We start from the raw sequence: 25182 nt of genomic DNA on the forward strand, positions 1-25182 counted from the left end.
ACTCTTTAAACTTCTCTTTGCATAATAGAGCAATATGACTGATAAAAAATATTTTAAAAAAGCACATCTACACAACAGCATTACGATGCTGATTTCAGGGTGGAAACAGTTACAGAGTTTTAAATTTTAGAAACTGAAATACCAAAATGAAACTCTCATGGGCTTCTAGGTCTAGAGGTAAACTTTAAGAAAACAAGCCTTTAGCATTAATAATTGGCTCTGTGTTGCCAAATTAGCAGCACCCGACAAGAGGCTGGGTTTTACCAACCTGAATCATGAGCTTTCATTTCAGTGCCACTCGTGATTTACATATCGTGTGACAGACTTCACAGCATGGGAGTGTGGTGCCTTATTGAGCAGAGCCTACTTGTTCTTTAAGTTTGATCCACAAATGCTAGAAAATGTTCATTTCTAAAGATGACTTTAGAAGCAGATCGAGTAAAAACTGCAAAACTTAATTTGACTTTAAAAGGCATGAAAACTACTTTAAGTCCTTTGGAAGTTTTCACTTCTCTGTGGGAGTTAACAGGACTCTGGATGAAGTGAAATGTCAGAAAAAAGCAAAGCTTTTTAATGCTATGTTTATGAGGTTGGAATAAATATACTATAACATAAAATTTTGAATTTTATAATATAAGAATGTCTGATGAAATATATTTTGTTTCTTTCATTTATCAGAGACTCACATAGCACAGTTGTTCTCACAAGGGAGTTTATATTCCTGATATTATAGTAATTTAATCATATAAAACAAAGACTTGCTAGTGGGTCTCTGCATGTGCAGAAGACTGGGTGTGTAATCTCAATAAACGGTGATCTGACAAAGGAAGCCTAAAGCCTTGCTCTCTAACAGACTTATGAAAGTAATTATACCTTTATTGAAGTTACACCATTCTCAAAGCCCTACTGTTCCTGCTGTTTCTTAAAGATGGTTATTTTCTACTTAAAGAAAACAGACAAGCTTTAGAAGGATAACTAGTATTAAGCAATATTACAAGATTTAATCAGATCCTCTGTGCAGCTTATATAACAATGGTACAAATATTTCAATGCAAATAATAAAAGACTCAAAGGTTTAAAAAAATCCAGAATGTCTAATTAGAGTAAGTCACTAATTGGAATAACAACTCACAAGCCCGTAGGAGCACAGGGCATAGCACAGCGTTAGCATAGGCTTTCCCGGACTTTGCACAGCCAGAGCTAGGGTGAAGGATGGCATTAACAGAGTTGCATAATCGAGGACGAGATAAAATGTCAAGAACCATCTTTTAAAAAGCGTTGGGGGAGAAAGGAGACAGAACTGTAGGAGCAGCGCTTGGATTAAGTAGCTGAAGCAAGGTGATGATAGACAGACCTTTCAGGATTGCTCTTTGCCCCTAGGGTTTGATCTCTAGTTTATTCAGGGGTATTAAAGCTCTAGGGAAAAGTGTTTAAATAGCTCCTACTGACACAAAACTGATTTATATCCAAAATCTAATTTGCATTGTGCATTTGGAAACATCCATTTCCAATAGACAGATGACAGGTGAATAAGGGACTCAAAACACGCGGAGTTCCATTGGGAAAAGCAACCACGGATCTCAATGAACAATCTGGCTTCTTTTAGTCAGCAGTTTTAGTAACACCTTGCCCTCTCCAGTCACCCACCAGCAGACACAGATTTTCCACTATTTGATGTTACCAGCTGCCCTGAAAACCCTAATTTTCTTTGCCCACAATCTGTGTTAAACCCATGTCTTTCTTTTATTATCTAGTTAACTCACCATACAATGATTAACTCAAGTCTTAAACATTCTCTATAACCTTTTCAGATGTCCAAACTTAAGACATAATAATAAGTGTATCATCTTAGCACTTGATTTGTGTGTTAATGTATAAGCATTTATAGCACTATATTTTTCTAGTTAGATATGTGCATGTCCCTCCAGTTATGACGAGGACTCTGAGACCTTTGAACCATGTTATATATCACAGCACATATTACGAGCTCCAAAGATGTTTGTTGAATACATTTGCAACAACAATTTTATGAAATAAGATTGTGGATTGCCACAAACAAGGAAAGCATTCATTTAGTATGACTAATGCATTTCCTTTTGCTGTTTGGCTTATTTCTGAAATTATCAATTGGAGAAAAGAATATGCTTCTAAATCTCACAGGGCTGAAAGCATTAGAGAATATATACTAAAATAACTGGGGGAAAAATGGCTTTCTGCTACACAACAGCTATAGACTCCACTGACAAAATCTTTATGTATTTGCAATACATGGACTCACTTCTAAAATGATCTAGTGTTACATAACACAAATACGTCAAACCCTGCCAAAGAACTTTATGGCAGTACAGCTCAGGGACTGATTTCCCTGGTGAGGTAGAGGTGACAATAGGGAAAAATCCTACACCATTGGGATTGGCAGTATTCATAACATAATTGATAAAAAATAAATGGAGACCAAAGGGAAGCGGGGCGAGGAGGGGAAGGGTTTAGTCAAGGAACTAGTATGCATGACCCATGGACATGGACAACGGGGTGGGGGTTGACTGTGGGAGAGGGGAGGAGGGCAGGGCAGGGAAGAGCAATGGGGGTTAGAATGGGACAACTGCAATAGAACAATTGAAAGGAATTTTTCTAAAGGAATAAATGGAGAGAAGCTATAGTTCCATTAGCTGGATGTTCTGCCTGAATTGGGGTAATGACAAGCCAGTCAGAATTAAATAGGCAGATTCTGGAAATGAGAAGGTCGTAGAAGAACTTGATAACCTCTGCACACATCCCAAGCTCACTGGGAAACAATGGGGATGAACAGAAAAGATCCAAGCATGCCAGTGGAAAGTAAAATATGGGGCAGATAGGAAACTGAACACTGCATGTGCTCCCAGTCCACATAGATACATTTGCAGAAGGTGGAAACAATATGGATCAATGTGTTTGAGTAAATACTCTGTTCAATCATAGGATGACAACTAAGTTATGCAGATTAGAGATGATCTTTCGAGAAGCCATTATGAAAATATAAAAATTAAAACAATAACTGAGCAGAAAAGTGAACTACCAAACACTCTAGTGGGCAGACAGATCAGATTCTGCATATTAAGTCTAGGCAAGTTACTAAATTAACAAATAAACCTTTGGAGTGTGGGAGGTCAGAATCCATATTTGCAACAATGTATTATCTAAAATGTCCAGTATTAAACTATTAAAAAATGAATCATTCAAGTAAACAGGGAAATGTGACCCATACTCAGGGGAAAATAGCAGTCAATAAAAACTGACTTGCTAGATTTAGCAGACAAAGACCTCAGAGATGCTGTTTTACATATGCTCAAATAATTGAAATAAATTGTATGTATTTTAAAACTTAAAGAAAACATGAAAATTACTAAAAAATGAGGATTATCAAGAGAAATATAATCTATAAGAAGTAACTAAATAGATTCTAGCATTGAAAAATATAACAACAGGATGAAAAATTTACAACATGGACTCAGCAACAGATTTGAGAAGGCAGAAGGAAGAAACAGTCAAACTTGAAGACAGAGCAATAGCTATCCACTTTTAAGAGGAGAACAAATATTTTTTTAGATAAAGAAATAAACAGCCTCAGAGATTTCTAGAATAACAATTATATATTGATATAGGTTTAACAGGAGTCCTAGGAGGAAAAAAGTGAAAAAATAATGTGCAAAAACGATAGGCTAAAGAATTGTCAAATTTGATGAAAAACATTAATCTACAGATCCAAAATCTTCAATGACCCCAATGTATGATAAGCACAAAGTGATCCATGATCCACACTCACTTATGTTGTTTAGCCACAGTCTGTGGTATTTGTAATGGCTGTCCAAGCAAACATATACTACAAAACACCTATGTTAACAGATGATACTGCAGATCAAGTGGGCATTCCACATGCTATGTCATGACATAAATGCCCTCCATCTTGGTTTAGCCACAATCACAGAAAAAAGAATGGAAGCCAAATGGACTGAAATTAAATTTTGGTAGATAGAAGATGGAAATAGAAAAGAAAAACAGTGAGTCCATGGGTTGAGATTTGTGCCAGCAACATAAATATAGAGGGTGATCACATTTCTAATATATAAAAAAGGAAAACAGATTGCCAAAGACTTTCTCCAAATGTTAGTGGTGGAACTAAGAGATCCTATAAGACTGACTATCTGTTCTAATTGACCCCTAGTCAGTAACCTCATGCCATTCTGGAACATTAGTGTGTATTTTTAAAAGTTTCATATAAAGTGAGATGGTGGTTAAATTTTCACTAGAGGTAACAGGTTACCTCTAATTCTTCATTCTTTACCATCAGCATTTGCCACTGTCTCACATTTCCTCTAATATCATTTTAAACCCTGTGCTTCAAGGAACAGGAGGTCCAGATATAGTAAGTTTGCAATTAACCAGTCAGGAAGTCTGAAATAAATCACATTTTATCACAGGCCATAGTTTCATCTGTCAGGATAAGGAACATATAAGTAGCTCCTATGCTTTTTATTTTAAGTTTTATTTTTATTTTAAGTTTTGGTTTTTTTTTTTTTGTCTAGGGCTCAATAATGAAAATAGTTTTCATGGTTGTTTTCCGTACACTTTTCAGAAAATAAACTACAAGTTCTATTTACATGTGGCAAAAATACTGGAAAATCTTCAAAGTTTAAATCTCTAAAAATTAGGCAGGTGTGAGAATAGATAATATCGAACCGCAATGTATTATTTTCCTTACTTTCAGATATGTTACTCTACTATTAGTTTCATTCAGTGTGATTTAAATGATTATCAAGTAAGGTTCTCATGTTTGCATAGCCTTCAGCTTTTAAGATCAGGCTGTACATGCAGCCTAAAGTTGCTTCAGTCTCCCAAAGGAAGATTTTCAGATAAAAATCATGTCCTCAGTCACAATTTTTTTGTTACCATAGTGATAAGAATGAAGAATTTTAAGAAGCTAAAAATACCTGAACACATACAGACAGTTTTAGGAATTTGACCTACTTGGTGTCAAACACTAAAGAAGTTAATCAACTGAATTTACTACATATGCATTAGGTGAAATATTCTACTGAATGAAAAATGCGTAGGTTGCACATCTGGAACTATTATCCACAATCAAAGAAGTCAGTATGAATGAAGATGACTGACAAACTAAAATGCATAAAATCAGATTCTTTTAAAAATTGAATATATTCTAGAAACAAGTAGAAAACCATTAAGTTAGCTCTATTTTCCATATTTTTCTCTTTCCATTATTTAAAATATCACCATTTCAAATAGAAATTTCATATGCACCAAAGAATTTTTCTAACTAGATGGAGCAAAATAACTGGACATATAGGTAAAATTATGTTAAGGTGGCTCCTTTCTATAATGTAAAACTTCCCCATTTTAGGCATTATAATAGAACAGTGTTTTTAACCTAAGTTTTTTTTTTTTTTTTTTTTTTTTTTTTTTTTTAGTTTTTATGAGAAATTTAATAGACTCAGTCATTTACAGAAAACCTGCTATATTGCCAGGCATTAAGTTAGTCTATGAAATATCAATAAAAGGCAGTACTTTCTGTCAAAAATGTTATAATCATTCATTTTTCATTACATTGACTTTTAAAGTGTCTCCCATTTTAATATGGGAAGAGCACTGAACTTCACTTGAAGAGACCAGAATAAAGTTCCAGCTCTATTAATGAGCTTAGAAAAGTCTCTTTCTAAGTCTCAGGTCTCTCCTTTCTAAAATGAGCATAAATGAGCATATCACCTCCTCTAGAACACAGGTCATTATGATAATCAAAATAGATGATATGGGTGGAAACCAATGGATGACACTCAATAAATAACCTCTATAAAAATGAGTCATTATATAATTAGGTTCAATGTTTAAACATTTTCAACATAATTATCAAAATTTATTTTTATAATTAAGCATACTTAAAAATCATTTGAGAATAATAATAGCAAACATTTATCGAGTACTTATAATGGAAAACACATTTTATATGAATTATTTCATTTAAGCTTCACAACAGTCCAGTGACTTAAATAGTATTATCTTTTTTTAATAGTTGAGAAAAATGAGGCATATCAGAGATTAATTATCCAAAGACATACAACTATTAAGTGATGGAGCCAGGAATTAAACCCAGGCAAGCTAATTCCAGAGCCATGTTCCAAATCTAAGCCTTTACAATATTCTCCAAAATAATCAGTAGAGAAAATATCTCTGTGAAACTTAATTTGAAAATAAAAACATATTTTAAATTAGCAACGACAATCTACAAATTTCTGAAATTCTTGATTAATTCTATTTTACTATATTTTCATTTTATTATTATTACAAAGAAAAGAAGAAATAATTTAAATGTGCAACAGTAAATATATTACAGATTGTTACTTGATCATAAATACTATTATAAAAGGTATTTATGTCTTGGAAACTCATGAGTATTATTAAGCAAAAGGAGCAGATTTTCAACTGTGAAGAAAGTAATCTCAAGTTTTATAAAAATAATGTCTTATGCACAGAAAACAACCTGGATAGATTTCAAGTGATAATAATTGCTATCTCTTAGTAATTTTATGTATTTCCATATTCCCACTTTTTCTATAAAGTTTTTGTCATCAGGGCAAAAGTTGCTTAAACCAACAAACAACATAATCATGATACTAAAGCACAAAGTGATTTGGATGCTTCTGCTTTCTGTGGACACACATTTATTCAGAGTGTAGAAAAGCATTCTAGCTACTAGGGCTACAGCAGTGTTAAGGCAAAGCCAATAGGCAAAGAATTAGGTAAATTTCCACTAAAAACCAACAAAAGAAGAGAACTTCAACCCTTTAATGACTCCTCAACCTTGTCACTCTGACCACAAGCATACTTTTCTACAAGCATGTGAACCCTATTCCTCCATTTAAAATGGTCCTGATATGTTTGTTTACCTTTCTTTCTCAGTTAAATTGTGAATACAGCCATGCCATACTCTGTAAACATGGCAGCAAGCCATAACAGTAGTATGAACATAGGAAGAAATGTTGAGAATAATTTCAAAAAGTTAAGGAAAATTCATTGAAACTGTTCACATCTCAGTGACAATTTCCACTTCTTTGCAAGTGCTTAGAGAAGGAGGACTGTCACTTCATTTAAATATTTTCCATACAACACTATCCTTTCATTTATTTACTGTTCAGAAAACAAATGGCTTTCTAACTGTAAAGTTCTGTTATACTGAAATAGCTCACAATGTTTAAACATTTATGTCCATTAGTACCAAATCTAACTACCTAAAAGAAAGCTTATACCATCAGTATTTAAAATATGGTGGTTTAAAATATGCTATTAAATGTAACTTAAAGCAAAAAAATATATTAAAAGTTTAAAAAGCTAAAATCATCTCCTTCATCCACATGAAAAAACTCACTGTATGAACTTTTAACCTTTAAATCTGTTTCTTCATATATATTAAAATCAGATAAAATAAATTTGAGGAAAAGGACTTATAAGGCAAGTTAAGTAAAAGTAAGAGACAGAAGGAAGGAAAATAGGAAGGAAAAAAAGAAGGGGAATAATGAAAAAAACATTGAGAAACTACTTGCTTCTGTGGACCAGGTTCCAAACCTGATCAATTTGCTGCTGAGTCGGGAAATGGCCACAGTCATTGAAGTACTTAAGGAGCTCACTTCTGTCTAACCCTTGCCAATCTTCCCTCTTAGCAAACATTGTTTCATAAACTAAAAGAAAAAAACAGATGAAAGAAAATAGTTTCTTTATTATAGATAATATCCCAGGTACAAACCACCTAAAAGGTTTCATCTAGATTTGAAGAAACTTTAACCCCAGTTTTAATTTTTTGTCTAATGATAAGTCTCCATTTTTAGAGTGGCACTGGGTCAACCTAGAGAGGGTCAAAAGGAAGTGAAATCTGGACTTGCTTCCCCAAGGAGAACACGGGTGATCCTACACTGTGGTTTACATGGCAGTCATCTGCAGACCTTACATACAGGACTGCTCAAACTGCATCATAAGACATAGCTTTTGTGTTAAGATTTCTGGGAGGCCTGGCTCCTGCTTATCCGTTTTAGTATTCATTGTTTATTAATTCTCCCAAATTTTTACCCCTTTTGGATTTCTACCCACATTCTAACTACTTGAATTGCTGATTCCTCTTTGAACTCATTTTTCTACTTTTGCTTTGGCTGCTAAATGGAGTGATGTCTAACTTTTTCACTGACATCCTGTAGTCTTGATTCCTAGTTTAAGGTACTTGGCTATTGCTAGTTCAAGGCTACCACAGAAAACCACGCAGTTGGGCCATCCCTCACCTATTTCCCATACTTGGCATTAGACAGGGGTCAGGTAACGGGCAAGAGAATTGACAAATTGACACATACATTTTGCAAGTGTAGTTCTCCTTAAATATTTTATTTTTTCTTTTCAAATGGTGATATTCTTAAGTATATGGATTAGCCCCATGAAGCTGATTGTTAATTAGCATTTACAGAATGACAGGTTTTACTCAGTGCAGAAATATGAGCTCTAGGTGACAAAGGGCACCAAGAGAGGTTTCTAACAAAATTAATGCATCACCTTGGCACTCAACCATATGGACTTCAACTTTCTGTCCATTCATTCATTCATTCATTCATTCCACTGAGGTGGGTAGTCATGAGACATTGACAAATTCAAGCAGTATTTAGTGATTGCCTAAATATGAGTAACTATACCAGATGTTGAAGAACAGCAGCAAAATAAACATAAGTTCATATTTAGTTTATCTATGACTTTTTTCTCTCATTTCAAAGAAGCAAACTGGAGCATTTGCTGTTGGTTCCTCTAGCCATACCATCTTGTCCCTTACATTTCTGTACATGCTGGCCTGACTTTTCATTGTTTAAGCTCCCTCCAGCTGCTGGACTCCACTCTGCCCATCGGAGCAGCAAGCCAGAAGTTCCAGGAAATTAAGACCCCACTAGAGCATCCCTCAACCACAGACTGGCGGGGAGTTGGTGGATAAGGACCCAGCACTTGAGGCAAGTTGGCTGCAGTGTTCTCTAGAAAAATTAAGCTCTGGTTGCCCACATTGTAAACTGCTTGATAATACACCTTTTTTTTTTTTTTTACTCCCATCCCTTCTCTCTCTCATTTTCCCATTCTATTAACAGTATTTCCTGGGATCAACACAAAAATAAATTAGTTGTACTTGAATTCTTGTCTCAGGATCTGATTCTAGAGAAATCCAAACTAACACAAAGAACATCACTTTTTACTTATGGTAAAGTAAATATATTTTCCCTTGAGTTAGCATGCATTCCTTTATTAGTTTTTCCTTGAATTGATCTATTTTAAATGACTGTCTCTAGTTCCCACTGATGCTCATATTAATGTTATGGATTTATAACTACATTGTAGATAACAATGCCTTCAATCTGTATATTATGCCCTAAAAGCAAACATCTGGCAACACACTAGCAGAATTAATATCCTAGGCAGGTGTAATTAGGGTCAATATAAAACATAAATCACGGAAAGTAATAAAATGTTCTGGTCATTGAAAGATACTTAAAAAGGTGTATAGATATCAGGCAGCTAACAAATATCATCCAGTTAGCAATCAAAATATGTAAAGGATGAAAAATTTTCTAAAACACATGAAGATCAATAACAACTTGCAAACTCTATGGATTCTAGGTTTACTTTAGACCTCAGTACAAACGATGCCTTACTTGGTAATTCTTTAAATCATTCATTTACTAATTCTCTTGTATTGTTCAGATTCTGTGGTGGACAGAGTACCCTTGGTCACAACTGGACTTCTTTACATCCTTGCCTCCTATCAGCCTATTCTCAAAAAACCTCCAGGGTGATGTGTTCAGATATAAATTGCACCATAGTCCTGGTTCACAATGCTCCTCAGACTTCCTGACTCTGTCAAGGTGACACCCAGCAGTCTATGAAGCCTGATGCAGACAGGATCCCCACTCCCTGCGACCTCTCCCATCTCACCGTGCTCTGCTCTGGCTCATAAACCCCATCCAGTGCATTAATCTCCTGGCTTCCTCCCACAGCAACGGTCCCCACTTTCCCAATGTAGTGCTTGCTTCTCCCTCTGCCTGGAGCATGCTTCCTCCCTCGCTTTCTTTAAGACTGTTACTCAGATTCTCAGCTGGAAACCACCAGAGCCCAGACTGGAAAACATAACCACATTAGTTTTTGTTTTTGCTTCTTTCAAACTGGGAAGGTTATTTTTATAACCCAAAATACTGTAATCTACAGTTATATATCAATGAGGATAAATCATGGAAAGAAAGGACAACTAAGAAAAATAAGCAAGATTCTGTAAGATTAAAAAATGAATGTAGTGACAGAGTTTGGGGGATAAAGATAAGACTGAATAAAAATAGTGGGGGCATTTAGTGATTTGGGAGTCAGTAGCTAAAAATAATGTGAGTGGAAAAGAAATGGTGGTCAGTGTAATAACTGGAAGGTCTTAGTACGTATTTTAATAAGTATTACTATATCTGTACATTCATACTAGATTATGAAATATAAAGTTACTATCCCCAAAAGAGTATTATTCAGAAAAGACTTCACTTACATTTTTTTCTATCCATCCATTCCTCTAACTCTATAAAGTTTATAATTTGTCTTGTCCTCCAAAGACCAAGTCGATATTTCACGTGATGGATTTGTCTGCAATACATGTTTATAACTGCTCTCAAATTTGGCCCATGGTACAAAGCCTATAAAATAGGAACAAAGACAGTAAAGCTCCTTATTAATATCTGCTGTTTATATTGAATTTGATTTTGTTCCTTTCATTTCATCTATTCCAACCAGTTTCTTGGCTTACAGATGTATTTAGTGCTCCCTGCCTAGGGAGCAGGCATTATACAGTAAGATAATCTCCCTGAAGTTCAAAGAATTTCAGTGAGTTCATCATCAGATGCTCATACTTCCCATAGAATAGAGCTGTCAGTGACAGATACTTTCATAGGAGCCTTCTAGGGTGATATCCAGATTTCTATAATATGTAGCCTACCCAGCCAGAAAAAGAAAAAAAAAAGTCGAGTTTTATTAAAGCATTATTTTATAATGCACGATTTTTGCCTAAAGCAATACATTCTGGGTCCTAAAATCTGTGTATTTTCTTCCTTTTGAAAACTATATGTTTATGTCTCTTATCTAGTTTTCACTGGACTTTTTCAGGTTATTCTTGTTGATTTCTAAAAACTTTGACTATTAAAAACTAACTCTTTTAAGTTGTTTTATCAGTTTACCTTTCCTCTGTAACTATATATTCCTGTCTATGAATTTTCTACACACTAATAGACTTTTAAAAATTAAAGTATTTGTCTATTTTAGGATATTTATTTTTGTTTTCTAAATAGCCAGTTCTGTTTTATTTATCAATTTAGTTATTTTTACATTTTACATCTTCTAGTTCATTTTCTACATATCTTCATTAATTCATTTTTTAGCCTGTTTTCCTTTTTCTCAACTTCTTGGATTAAAGACTTAATTCACTATTTTAATTATTTTTAAGAATGTATTTAAAGGTCATGAATTTTCCTGAATCAGCTTTCCTCCAATGTGCTTTGCATACCATTTTACAAGTGAGAAAACGGAAGCATAAAACCTTTAAATAACTTTCCTAAGGCCCAATAGCTGTAAATTGCAGAATTGGTATTGAAATCAAACAGGAACACTCCAGCGCCCACACTTTTATTTATTTATCGACTATATTCCTCTTAATTTGCTTGAATTCGGTAGTTTCACCCCCCTGTGAATTTTTCTTTCGGTTTTTCTCCTAAAAGATTTCCTTTTACAACACTTAAGATTTTTCTTGCTTTTGTCATTTATTTTGTCTTGTGTGACTCTTTTTTTTTAATAAAGTAATTTATTTTATTTACTCTAAAGTGGAGAAGATTAAGGTACTTAATAAATTCAATTAGAAGAAAGACAGAGATTATCCTTTATCTAGTCCTATATGAAAAAGTTTCCCAACTCATGAATTGTAGATCTACCAGCACATCCTGAAATTTTATTTGGTCCATGTCCAAACCATTTGCCAATTGCATGATTTTTTAAAGGTTATTTTTATCATTGTTTTACCTTTGCTTAATTTTGTGATATTCTCTGAAATTTTTAAATGCTATGCTTAAGTCTATATTTCTTAATTTAGCAAATTATCAATAAAATATTGCTTGATTTGCCTGAGTGAAAAATTAATTAGCATAATGCCACTATTTTCCTCTCCTCTTCTCCTTTTTCCTTCCATCCGAATGCCATCAGAGTTCAGGCAAATTCTGAATGCTTGCTACTGTCTTTCAACATTTAATAACATTTTCCAATGTTTACTTTTAATCTGCATTTTGTTCAATAGGCCCTTGTCATTTAAAAAAAATAAATAATAAATTGTCACACGTTTGGAATGTTCCCACCATGTGAATCTTAGCGGGAGGTAAACTCACCTCCTGCAGTTGGGAGATACAAAGCGGAGGTGCGTGCGTGACCCAGGCCTCCTCTGTTGCTAGGAAGCAGACAGTAATCAAGTTCACGCATTATCTACACTAGCCCCAGGTTTTGAATCAAAACTAATATTACTTTTAAAAGCAAAATAGTGGGAAATCTGTTTGTGTGGTAGGGCAACCGTGGCAGCAGGATCCACCTTCAAGGGCAGTATTCGTGGAGGCCGGAACACCCAGGACTCAGCATCTGCATCAGGCTCTTTCTGGGCAGGATTTGGCCGGAGCCCTAAGAACTATGTTCATCATCCCCTCTTTTATGTATTTATTTATTTATTTATTGTTAATTTATTTAATTTTTAATAAGGTTACTTTATTTTGTTTTTATTTATCTGTTTTTAGAGAGAGGGGAAAGGAGAAAGAGGGGGAGAGAAACACCAATGTGAGGTTGCCTCTCACGTGCCCCCAACTGGGGACCTGGCATGCAACCTAAGTCATTTGCCTTGGCTGGGAATCAAACCAGCGACACTTGGTTCTCAGGTCGACTCTCAATCCACTGAGCTGCAGCAGCCAGGGCTTATCCCCTATTCTTTATGAGCTTGATTCTGAGACCTCTGCCCAATATTCTACTCAGTATTTTTCCATTTAAATATGTCAATAGGTTTCTTCTTTATTATAATTAAGAATCAACCAATGTTTTAATTATATCCTAAAAACATGAGCCAAAATGTCCATGCTTGGCGTGTGCTGCTTAGATAGACGATGGCATCTGCTAAGAGGGCAGGAGCTTTGTTTGGGCAGCCACCCAAGCCTAGTGGAGTGTCTTTCCCTCTGAATTTAACACATGTTCTTTGGGGGACACAGAGTATGGGAGCGGCCTCAGATCTGAGGCATTCGGAGGGTCACCCAGGAGGTCTTCAAGGCTGTCATGGTTCTTACTGCAGCATAGCTCTCGCCAGTCTTCTGCAGGGAAATGTGCCCCAGCTATGATGCCATGTACACCTCAGTATGTAATTCTACCTTTCTAAATATTTCTCAAGATAAAATTTATCAGAAAAATGTACAAATTGATATTTACAACCGCAATATTAAAATATAAGAGACTCATTGCAAATTACTGATTATAATTTTCTAATCCCTGTTGACTTAAAGGGTCAATGTATTATACTCACCATACCTCAACACTTTAAAAAATATTTATTATGCATTTTTAGTCTGCCTTTTACTTAATATGATTACGTCTTTTAAAAATATGTAATGAAGTAATTGTTTGTTTGGAGAATTCCACTACTATATAACATTTAGTGGGATTTGATTTTCTAGCAAGAGTAGCCTCTGTTCACATCCTACCATGGAATATTAGCTCCTGTCTTCTACTTATTTTTCTATTATTATTATTATTATTATTATTATTATTATTATTATTATTATTATTATGTTTCTATCCTCACTCCCAAAGGCCCGCTCAAGAGTCTGAATGCGTCTTCGTGGTGAGTTGGAGGAATTGCCTTTTTAAAAGGGGAACATGATTGACATTAAATTGAAATTTTGATACTGAAATTTGGGACTATAGATAATACTTAATATACAGAATAATATGTTTTAGTATAATAGTGGCAGGTTTTGTCTTCCCATAAGTGTACAATATAGAATATATTATGGAATTTAATCAGTTCAAACTATTAGGCTAAGTGATCACCAAAGTATAAGTGACTTATACGGCGCAAGAACACGTAAGGACGCTGTGAGGGGACGTGCAGAACTCAGGTCGTGTCTTTGCAACTTTGATTCCCTTTTCTCAGCCTACAGTTATTTCAAAGTTAAAAGTGTTTTATGTAGTATGTAAACGTGCAGCTGAATAGGGTGGTCCTGGTTGCAGGTTATATCTTTGTTTGCTGGACTTCCATGCACTTTGATTTTCTGGAACTTATGGTTGTTTCTAGTTTTGAGGTAATTGTATTCCTTCTTAGTTGTGGAGGGAGATGCCGCATGTCTGTCTATGCCTCCATCTTGGCCAGAAGTCCTCCTAGTGAATATTTTAATTGAATTATTATATTCTTCAATTCCTGAAGTTCTGTTTTTTAAGATATTTTCATTTTGTTCATGCATCATTTTCCTGATTTTCCTTAGTTGTCTGTTTTCTCTCGAAGTTCATTGAACTTATTTAAGATGGTCATTTTTATTTTTGTCTCATAATTATTAGGTCTTCATTTCTTTAAGGTTGTTTCTGTGCTGGCTTAGGGGAGGGGCTCTCATGGGTGAAATAATTTTTTTAACCATTTTAATGTAGCTGGTTTTGGCTTTGCACTTTCCTGGGATATTATGACTTTTTAACTGGTTTCTGGAGTTCTCTTAAAGCGTTTTTAGACAGTATATTGTTAAGTTCGTGTCTCTGTGGAAGAACAAAGTGTGGGGCTTCCTATTTTTCTAAAGGATTGGGCTGGCCTGGCAGAGGGTCTCTGGTTTATTCTTTGGGTGTTCTAGAGGGAACAGGCTATGAGGCAGAAGCCTGTCATTCTTCCAAAGTTGTGTAGTTTTTGTATTTTATGCTGTTTTAGTTTGTAACTAGCCCTATAGAAATAAGGTGATTAAAACAGGGGGAAATGATAGCAGGGCCCAGGTGTTAGAGTTTAGCCTTAATTGATAGGCTTAAGTAATTGAAGCTGTGACTGGATAGACTTTCTTTATCACCAAACCTTTGCTTCTGGAATTTTGCCTAGAGGGTGGCGGCAGGCAGCAGGACCCCAAATTGCTTTTCGGTAGCATAACTACTATTGAATCAAGATTAAAGCATTTCCATCTCCCTAAAAATTATCCTGTGTCTTGTTGTATCATCCTTTCCTCTAGCCCCATAGCCCAAGGCAACCAGTGATCTACTTTCTGTCTCTATAATTTTGCATTTTCTAGAACTTCATGTAGACTTTTATGCTTTGCTTCTTTCACTTAGCATAATGCTTTTTGAGATTCATTTGTGTTGTTTTGTGTATCAGTATTTTGATCTTTTTTATTGCTGTGGATGTCTGTGACGCGATATTCTAGCGTCCGCATCGTTTAGAGCTGCGACTCAGAACATGGCGCATTCCTAGAAGCCGCTTTCGGCATCAGTGGGCGGCGGCGCGTGGACTTGCAAGCGTGGGGCGCGGGACCAACCGACGCCACTTCGTGTTGGACAGTGGAAGCTGGAGAGCCGGGCTATTCGGACTGAGCCAATTGGTTTCCATGGATCTCAATAGTGCCAGCACTGTTGTTCTTCAAGTCTTAACTCAGGCCACCAGTCAGGATACTGCTGTGTTAAAGCCAGCTGAGGAGCAGTTGAAACAGTGGGAAACACAGCCAGGTTTTTATTCAGTGTTGCTGGTAAGTTGCTTAAAAATAGTTATTATTTTTAATAAAATGAGACACTATTCTATTGTTTTAAAAACCTACTTGTGTTGGTGGTTTACTTAGTGAAACTGATCCAAATGTTTGGCTGCCATTGCACTGCCATTTACTAATTCGAGGCATGGCACTTGGAGGACATTTAAGAGATGTTTATTGTTGGGTGAGTATACCCAAGCAGGGTATTGGTAGTATCTGCTTAGAAGGTTACACTGCCAGTTTTCTATTTTAGCCTGTAAATGCTGCCCTCAAGACTGTAAAGGAGGAAAGAGGAAGGACATCTGTAAAATCAGAGAAGGAAAACTCTGACTCCAAAAAACCTCCGCTGCCTTGCGGCATACCTCTTCAGGGGAAAGGCTAAGGGAGTAAACCCCGACAGAAAATCCGGAGCCGGAGTCCCTAAGGCGGTTTGACATTGTAGTCAACACCGGCAACTCCTGCGGCACACCTGAAGCCAAGCTGTATTGACTTTGTCTTTCCCTTGGACCCTTCAGCTGCGAAGAGAGGGGGGGTCTGCTGCATGGGCAACAGCAGACCCTCCATATCACCCTGCCCAGGCTCTGTAGCTTCAGTTTCACTTGAGAGGACACTCCAGCCTCATCGCAAGATGTCGACTCAACACGGGAGGAGACAGATACCGGTTATCAGCTCATCCGATTGGCGAAGGAAACGAGCGCCAGGGGTCTCCTCTGATGGTGGGAGAGGTCATCGCACCTCACTGGACAGCTACCGTCTCGCCATGGCTCGCCTGCCCCACTGGGTGCGTGGGGATCAGAGAGGCGCCTCTCGAAAAGTGGGCCACAAAACACCCGCACCAGTTAATTCCAAGCAAACAACAAGAAAGAAGCCTCCAGCTCTTCGCCTCGCTAGCTGGAACATCAGGACCATGTGCCCCGGACTTACTGCAGACCTTCTGTGGATCAAGGGTGCCAGGAAAACCGCTGTCATCGATAGGGAACTGGCACGACTAAACATCGACATTGCGGCTCTACAGGAGACCCGGTTGGCCGACAACGGAACTATCAGAGAAACCAACTACACCTTCTACTGGCAAGGGAAGTCTCCGGACCAACCAAGACAGCACGGTGTTGGGTTCGCTGTGAAGAACACGCTTGTTAACTCCATAGAGCCACCCACAGGAGGCACAGAGAGATTACTTACCCTCCGATTGTCAACAACTTTCGGCCCAGTCAGCATTCTTAGCGCGTATGCCCCAACCCTCTGCGCCACCACCGAAGAGAAAGAACAGTTCTACCATGCACTGGACGAAGCGTTATCCAAGATTCCCAGAAGTAACGCTCTCTATCTCCTTGGAGACTTCAACGCAAGAGTAGGAGCCGACCACATGGCCTGGCCCACCTGCCTTGGAAACTTTGGGAGAGGAAAGATCAATGAGAATGGTCAGCGACTGCTTGAGCTTTTGTGTCACCACGGCCTGTGCGTGACAAACACATTCTTCAAGTGCAAAGAGATCCACCAGGTGTCATGGAGGCACCCCCGCTCCCGCCACTGGCACCAGCTTGACCTCGTCATCACCAGAAGAACGGATATTGGCAGCACCCTCCTCACCCGCAGCTACCACAGTGCAGACTGCGACACGGACCATGCCCTCGTGGTAAGCAAGGTGCACATAACGCCGAAGAGGTTGCACCACTCCAAGATGAAGGGTCGCCCACGCATCAACACCAGTTGTGCCAGCAACCCAGTTAAGACCCAGCAATTCATCAACAAGATGGAAGATGCACTCGGCGAGGGAGTGGCGGCAGATGACATTATCGAATCCAATTGGCCACGTCTCCGCGACGCCATATACAACTCCGCCATTATTGCTTACGGGAAGAAAGAGCGGAAGAACGCTGACTGGTACGAGGCTCACTGGGAAGAAATGGAACCCGTGATCGAGGCTAAGAGGAAGGCCCTACTGGCTTACAAGGTCACGCCCACTCCCAGTACACTTCAAGCTCTACGGGCTGCCAGGAACAAAGTCCAGAAGACCGCCCGCCACTGTGCCAACACCTATTGGCTAAACCTGTGCAGAAGCATCCAGGAAGCCGCCGATATAGGCAACGCACGAGGAATGTATGAGGGTATCAAGAAGGCAACAGGCCCAATCCCCTCCAAGATCGCCCCCCTTAAGTCCAAGACAGGTGAGGTCATCACTGACCAGGAACAGCAAATGCGGCGGTGGACCGAGCACTACCTCGAGCTGTACGCAACGAGGAACACCGTAACAGACACTGCTCTTAACGCCATCCCAGACCTACCAGTCATGGAGGAGCTAGACACCCACCTACTGCGGCAGAGCTCGGCAAAGCCATCGACCGCCTCGCTTGCGGGAAAGCACCAGGAAGCGACGGAATCCCTCCAGAAATCCTAAAGAGCGGGAAACCAGTCCTGCTACAGCCGCTCCACCATCTACTCTGTCTCTGCTGGAAGGAGGGTTACATCCCCCAGGATATGAGAGACGCCAACATTATCACCATGTACAAGAACAAAGGAGACCGCAGCGACTGCAACAACTACCAGGGCATCTCTCTCCTCAGCGTCGTCGGCAAAGTATTCGCCCGGGTCGCTCTTGCCCGCCTGCAGACCCTTGCTTCCCACGTCTACCCAGAGTCCCAGTGTGGCTTCAGAGCTGGCCGTTCAACAGTGGACATGATCTTCTCCCTACGCCAGCTGCAGGAGAAGTGTCACGAGCAGCATAAACCACTCTACCTCGCCTTTATTGACCTCACGAAGGCGTTTGATCTGGTCAGTCGAAGCGGACTCTTCAGCTTGCTACGGAAGATTGGCTGTCCACCACATCTGCTTGCTGTGGTCATGTCCTTTCACGACAACATGCACAGCACGGTGTCCTACAACGGCGCAACCTCTGAGGCCTTCCCAGTCAGCAGCGGAGTAAAGCAGGGCTGCGTCCTCGCGCCTACGCTGTTCGGAATCTTCTTCTCCATGCTCCTCCAATACGCCTTTAAGGACTGCAGCGAGGGTGTCTTCATTCACACCAGATCCGATGGCAAGCTCTACAACCTGGCCCGTCTACGAGCCAAGACCAAAGTCAAAGAGGTGCTCATCCGTGAGATGCTCTTCGCCGACGACGCAGCTTTGACATCACACTCCGAAGAGGGACTCCAGCAGCTAGTCACTTGCCTTTCCCACGCATGCAAGGAGTTCGGACTAGCCATCAGCCTGACGAAGACGAATGTTATGGCTCAAGGCACGGGGACTCCCCCATGCATCACCATCGACGGGTACACCCTGGAGGTTGTCAACGACTTCACTTACCTCGGGTCCACCATCTCGAGCTCTCTGTCAGTCGACTTGGAGGTCAACCGGAGAATCGCCAGGGCAGCCACAGTTATGGCCAGACTGAACCGGCGAGCGTGGAACAATTCCAGCCTCACTGAGAAAACCAGACTGCGCATCTACCAAGCCTGCGTACTCAGCACTCTCCTCTATGGCAGCGAGACATGGACCACCTACGCAAGGCACGAAAGGAAACTCAACAGCTTCCACATGAGGTGCCTGCGACGCGTCCTGCATGTCGCCTGGCAGGATAAGGTCCCCAACACCGAGGTGCTGAAACGAGCCAATATGAGCAGTTTGCATGCAGTTCTTAGCGAGAGACGCCTCAGGTGGCTCGGCCATGTCAAAAGAATGGATGCAGGCCGTATCCCCAAAGACCTCCTCTACGGCGAGCTAGCAGAAGGCAAGAGGATGACAGGGCGCCCAAAACTGCGGTTCAAAGACATCTGCAAAAAGGACATGACACAATGCTCCATCAATCTCAACACATGGGAAGTTCAAGCAGACGACCGCCTAGCCTGGAGGCTCGCGGTCAGGCAAGGTACGTCACGCGCGGAGGCTGCGCGCAACGAGGAGGCGGCCCAGAAAAGATCGAGGCGGAAGCAGCGTCAACAGCAGCAACAACAGCCATCTGCCTTCACCTGTACCAAGTGCGGCAGGGATTGTCACTCCCGAGTCGGACTGCACAGCCATTCTCGGCGGTGCAGATAGACTCTCGAGAAGCTACGCCATCGTCTCTCGAGACGGACGGCTGCCGACGACGACGACGATCCGTTTATGAGATAGGTGTTTACATGTTGACATTTTTAACCCTTGTGCAATATTTCAGCAAGTTTTTTTTTACAGTTTAACTTTCAAAAAAAATGTTTTAGACCTATAAGTAGATATATTGACCACATTCATTGATTGAAGTCTAAACTTGTCTAAATACTTATGTAGGGCAATATCCCAAAGGATCTTTATTGAAAACCTTATAAAAACAAAAAGAAAATATTTTTAAATGACCAAGTCTATATAAATATGAGATAACAATTGAATAGTTATCTTAAGTGCACACACATAAACACACATTTAACAAACATACAAGCCACGAATAACACTAAGTATGTTTCTGTATTTGTTTCCCCACCCACTAAAGAATTAGTGAAGCCCTTAGCCACACACGTGTAGCTATAGGACACATCTCTCTCCTGGGTTTGGTTTTTCTCTTTTTCAGGCCTCTTCTCTGTGTTCCCTGACCTAGGTCAGAATGATGATTTTTATTACTATCTGAAGCATGTGCTCAATCATTTTATATCTACTTGCTTAGTATGAAGATGAAGTACACATTCTTGGATTTTCTTCCAGTATACTTTGTAAAACCTTACCAGCCATGCCTAATTGCCAAAGAATTGGTGCCTCCTTATATGAAGGCAACTATGGGTCTCCATATCATCTCCCTGACATGAGCACACCCGAAATGGAGTGACAGGATCAGAAGGGAGTTTAACTTAGCCTCAGATTTTGACAGGATGTTCCAATGTCCATGGTGAGACTAACTTGAGAAAAAAAATTCACAAATCTGCAATGATTATTGGATACTATTGTCACCAGGATGCGCTAATGTTTTAAAGTTTCTGGTGCCAGAGAGACTTAGATTTGATCCTCAAAATTTGAATATGTCATTGGCTAGATGTATAACTTTAGACAAGTTATATTACCTCTCTGTGCCTTATTTTTTGTAACTACTAAATGTAAGTATACAACCAGGAGGAATGGTACCACTCCAATTCTTGATCAGCAACCTCATCTGGATTCTTCAAGTAGCCTGGAAATTCACCTGTATTTTATTAATCATCTCTCTGTCACTTTCCATAGAAACTTAATCTCCACAAACACTCACCCTCACCACCTAAATGCACACAGAGAATAAACAGAAAACAAAGGAGAACAAAATTACTGCAAGCATAGGTGGTCCTGGCCTCGGAGTAAAAGTAGTCCCAGAACATTTCTACGTTCAGTTAAGGATAAGCCAGGCCTTCTGTTCCTAATCTCCAGCTTGACACTCTCATCAAAGTAGATTATTCTCCACACTTTTTAAATCCAAACAAGATAGACAGAACTTCATTTAGAAAAACGGTAGACTGACCAGGTCATTATTCAAAATATTGCTTAATTGAATCTACATTAGATACTGTATTGTAAATACTTTATATTATAATATTCAACATATGGTTTATTTACCTTGACCATTATTCTTTGTAATCTTTTGCGTTCAAGCCACCCTCTGATATACGCCTGCATGGTGGTGATCATTCTAATTAATTTTTTGGTAATTATAAATTTGTTCCTTTCCCGGAATACTTGGAAAATGTCTAGGTGTGGTCCAATTCTTTTAAGTTTATTGTCAAATTTATCACTTTTATACAGAATAGGTCGTACTCTAAAAATAAAATACAAAACTTTTTATTATAGTTAATAAGAAAAATAAACACTTTTGCAAAGTTGTACATTAATTTCTATGATGAATGTACTCAAATAGGAAATATATTGTAATTTGTACACAGACTTCATATACATTCCCTGAACATGTCAATAGGGTTTTCCAAAGAAGTCTGAACATACCAGAATGGAAATAACATGTATAAAATGAACCTTCTGGAAAAAAAGAGAAAAACCAAAATAAAGTGAGCTTGTCAAAGCTTATTCACAACTATTTAAAAGAAAGAAATAGTATCTAAAGAACAAAATATTGTCATACAAGAGGGCAAGTTAGTCAAAACAATTCTCCTGTCCCAGGAGCTATTAAACTAAAGACTACTTCAACTTATTTGGCGCTGGTAGTCTGCTTACCAATGTTACCAATTGAGAGGCAGAATAGTCTGTTGGTAAGGTCATGGACTCCAGGACTATAGAAGTGAGGGATCATACTGGAGACCATGACAAGCCCTTTGATAGTGATATAGATGGTCCTTACACTGATGACATACATGTGAGAAAACTGCAGGTTTTCTACCATGAACAGACTCTGTAACCTTGGTCATCCGGCACCTGCTTTTTTCTTTTATGTATCTGATGTATTTTAAATAAGGCAGTCAGTTTTTTCAATGTCTTCTGAAGTCCGAAGTCTAGTTTCCTTGTAGTATTAACATACAAAAAGCCTTTTTATTCTTTTCAATTGCTTTTGTTTTTGCCACTGTCATAAGAGAAGCTCCAAAGAGATGCCCAGGTGAACTCACACACCAGAGCTGAGTCTTGCCCTGCAAGGACTCTATAGAGACGTCTGTCCCAGGTCCACCTTTCTTGATTCCTAGAGGGGATGGCACTGATTCTGTTTCTGCTTTTTTTTCTCTGCATCTGTTTTTACTTTCTAATTGTTGTTCTGTTTTTATGTCTGCATTAAGCTGGTTCTTAATGCGTCTTGTTCTGTTTTCCACACAGCCATTACTTTTCTTCCCTGAGTGACTGAAATGTGGAGAGTCTGATTTTTATTATTTGACTCATCTAGTCCCTTTTTGGTAGTAGAAGGTATATGACTGGGAATCTCACATCAATCTTTTCCATTGTCTTTTCTGTTAGTTTGTCTTGAAGTTTGTGGAATCTTATGAAATACCCTATATTATATGTTGTTTGAATACTAGTTTAGCTAAAACCATTCAAGAGAAAATTTTGGGCCTGCTAGAATGAACATCAGCTCCAGATCAGGAGATGTTCATAACATGTATTCCTTGGAGGTCCTTTTTGACTCCTTGACCTTCCTACCCTCAAGGAGCCACAACTGACTAGTGAGATTGCTCAGGCACAGGAAAATGTACTCCATATTTACATTTGACATATAGCTACAGATGGAGAATTGAAGTTGTCAACTCTCTTTCTGCTTGTGTGTATAAATGAAAAATGTCCTTGCTCTCCTTGTAAAACAATGGAAGTTAGCCTTCTATGATTTCTAGTAATTGTAGTTCCTTAGTATTTGTGGCTTCTTCTTTCTCCCATTCTCTCTCTTGAGAAAACTTCTGTGGATTAATGAGTCAAAAATATATCATTTTGTTCTCTGCGGACATATCTGATTTAAATAGACAAAGCTACCAGAAAAAAGCAAAAAAAAAAAAAAAAAGAAGAAAAGTTTTCTATTTGTTTGTTATATTAAGAGTGATATTGAATAGATTAGAAAAAAGGAAGCTCTGACTTCTTAGGGGATTTTTGCTTGGTTAATATAACAGTTTTTATGAGTGGGCCTCGATGTTTGAAATGAATGGAATGGAGATGAAGTGGAAGTGATTATTTCTGGCTTGTCCAGAGTTTCAAGATCTACTATAAAATCTAAAGGATCCAGAGTTCATGACTTTTTCTTCTTTCTCAGATAATAAATAGGAGAAGTGTGACAGAAATCCCCATATAAGCTAAGTTAATACCCACAGTTCCATTATCTCACAGCAAGGTGTAAAAAATCGTAAAGTGATAGTGGGCTTGAGTGCAAGGCGACGTGTGCTGTGTATTGTTGAATTTTTAGTGGTAGTCGCAAGAGTTCCCTTCTCCTAAGTGGCCTTGAATGGGACATATTTCTTAGTCACTGTAATCTAAGCATGTCTGCTTAATCCAAGATCCAAGCAAAACAATAATTAACTAGAATTAAATAAACAGATTAAATTATGATTAATATTAATTTTTAATTAAAAATATGAGAAAACTCCATTTTTGTGAGGAACTGTTATAAATTTTAACTTTTTTGACTTTACATGTATGAACTAGAATGAAACATCCTTTGAATGGTATGGAAATGGTTCTGACTAACTCTTCAGAACTCTAGGGAAGAAATTTTAATGAAAATTTTAATATAAATAACAATGTCATCAAATTTATTTCATAAAAATTAAAAACATTAATTTATTTTATCTGCAAAGCAATATTGCATAATAGTAAAATATATACAAAATGCCTCTATTGAATCTATTATATGTGTTTATTTACAAAGTTGTAATAAAAATCAATACTTTTTCTACTATTATATAATTGAAAAATCTAGCCTGTATCCACATTCTATACTACAGATATTGAATTTAAAGGCAACTCATTTTACTAGATAAGGTGGTTCCTATTAGGGAACATGGACTCACTTATGTGAAAATGATGGCCACTGAGTCCCAGATAACCAGCCTGCTTTCTCCTCTATTGCTTAAGAAATTCTCACCTGATAGAATGTAACTTCCTGACAAATAAACAATATTGGGAAAATTGGGGATATTAAAAAGGGACAGGGAATGCTTATACTATTATATATAATGTAGGTAAAACCTGGAAGAGGGAACTAGAATAATTCCTAACTCCTAAACTTACTAGAAGAACTCACAAGGGCAATAAAAATCTCTGCAACATAAAATAATTTTACAAGAATATAACACCACGGAATTTATCAATCTTCTAGACAGAAGTTACTACTCCCTTAATCCCTTTGTATAATATGATTCTAATTTCTAAAGAATATGGGCATCTTTATGTTTTAATCAAGACCTCTTATTCCATTTATGTTAATAGAACTGGCCTAATAAAACACCAAGTTAATGATATTGAATCAAAAGTTGCTGAATCAATTTATTTAGTCAAAATTGTGCCTGAGAGTGCAACCTAACTGCAAGGTAAGGCTCATAAAGCAAACTTACAACCTATCTTTCCTCCCTCATGAGTAAGTGTACCCATAATATCTCAGAGTCAGGGGAAGAAAGGCATCTTATTCTGTGATGAGCAAACACAGATAATTGTTTCTACTACTAATTTTCAAAAGAATTAAACTTTCATAAAAATGATATGAAGATATTCTTTATAATTTCAGTTATGATGGGAGAAATTCAGAAATAAATATTTAAGTAGTGTCGTATTCAATGAATAAATTATGTGGTCATAAAAATGATACTTACAAAGATTATGTGATAACTTGAGAAAATGCTTATGATTTCAAAATGATATTGAGAATGAAGATATTAAATTATACTCATCATATGACTTCAGCATTACTTTTAATGATGTAATGATATAAACAAGACCAGAAAGAAACAGAGTATTAGTC

At 38.0% G+C, this 25182-nt stretch overlaps 1 protein-coding gene across 1 annotated transcript in view; it reads right to left on the minus strand.

The window, feature by feature from the left end:
• IQCM (IQ motif containing M) overlaps nt 1–25182 on the minus strand; it is a 234099-nt gene that overhangs the window by 101163 nt on the left and 107754 nt on the right. Inside the window, exons 7-9 of the mRNA XM_090290157.1 lie at nt 21366–21564; nt 10592–10736; nt 7593–7727 (exon numbers count right to left, since the gene is read on the minus strand). Coding sequence (XP_090146283.1) covers nt 7593–7727; nt 10592–10736; nt 21366–21564 — 479 coding nt within the window. The remainder of the gene's footprint in view (nt 1–7592; nt 7728–10591; nt 10737–21365; nt 21565–25182) is intronic.

This window comes from Furipterus horrens, unplaced genomic scaffold (assembly GCF_987537825.1).
Source record: "Furipterus horrens unplaced genomic scaffold, mFurHor1.1.pri manual_scaffold_10, whole genome shotgun sequence".
NCBI classification, from domain to species: domain Eukaryota; kingdom Metazoa; phylum Chordata; class Mammalia; order Chiroptera; family Furipteridae; genus Furipterus; species Furipterus horrens.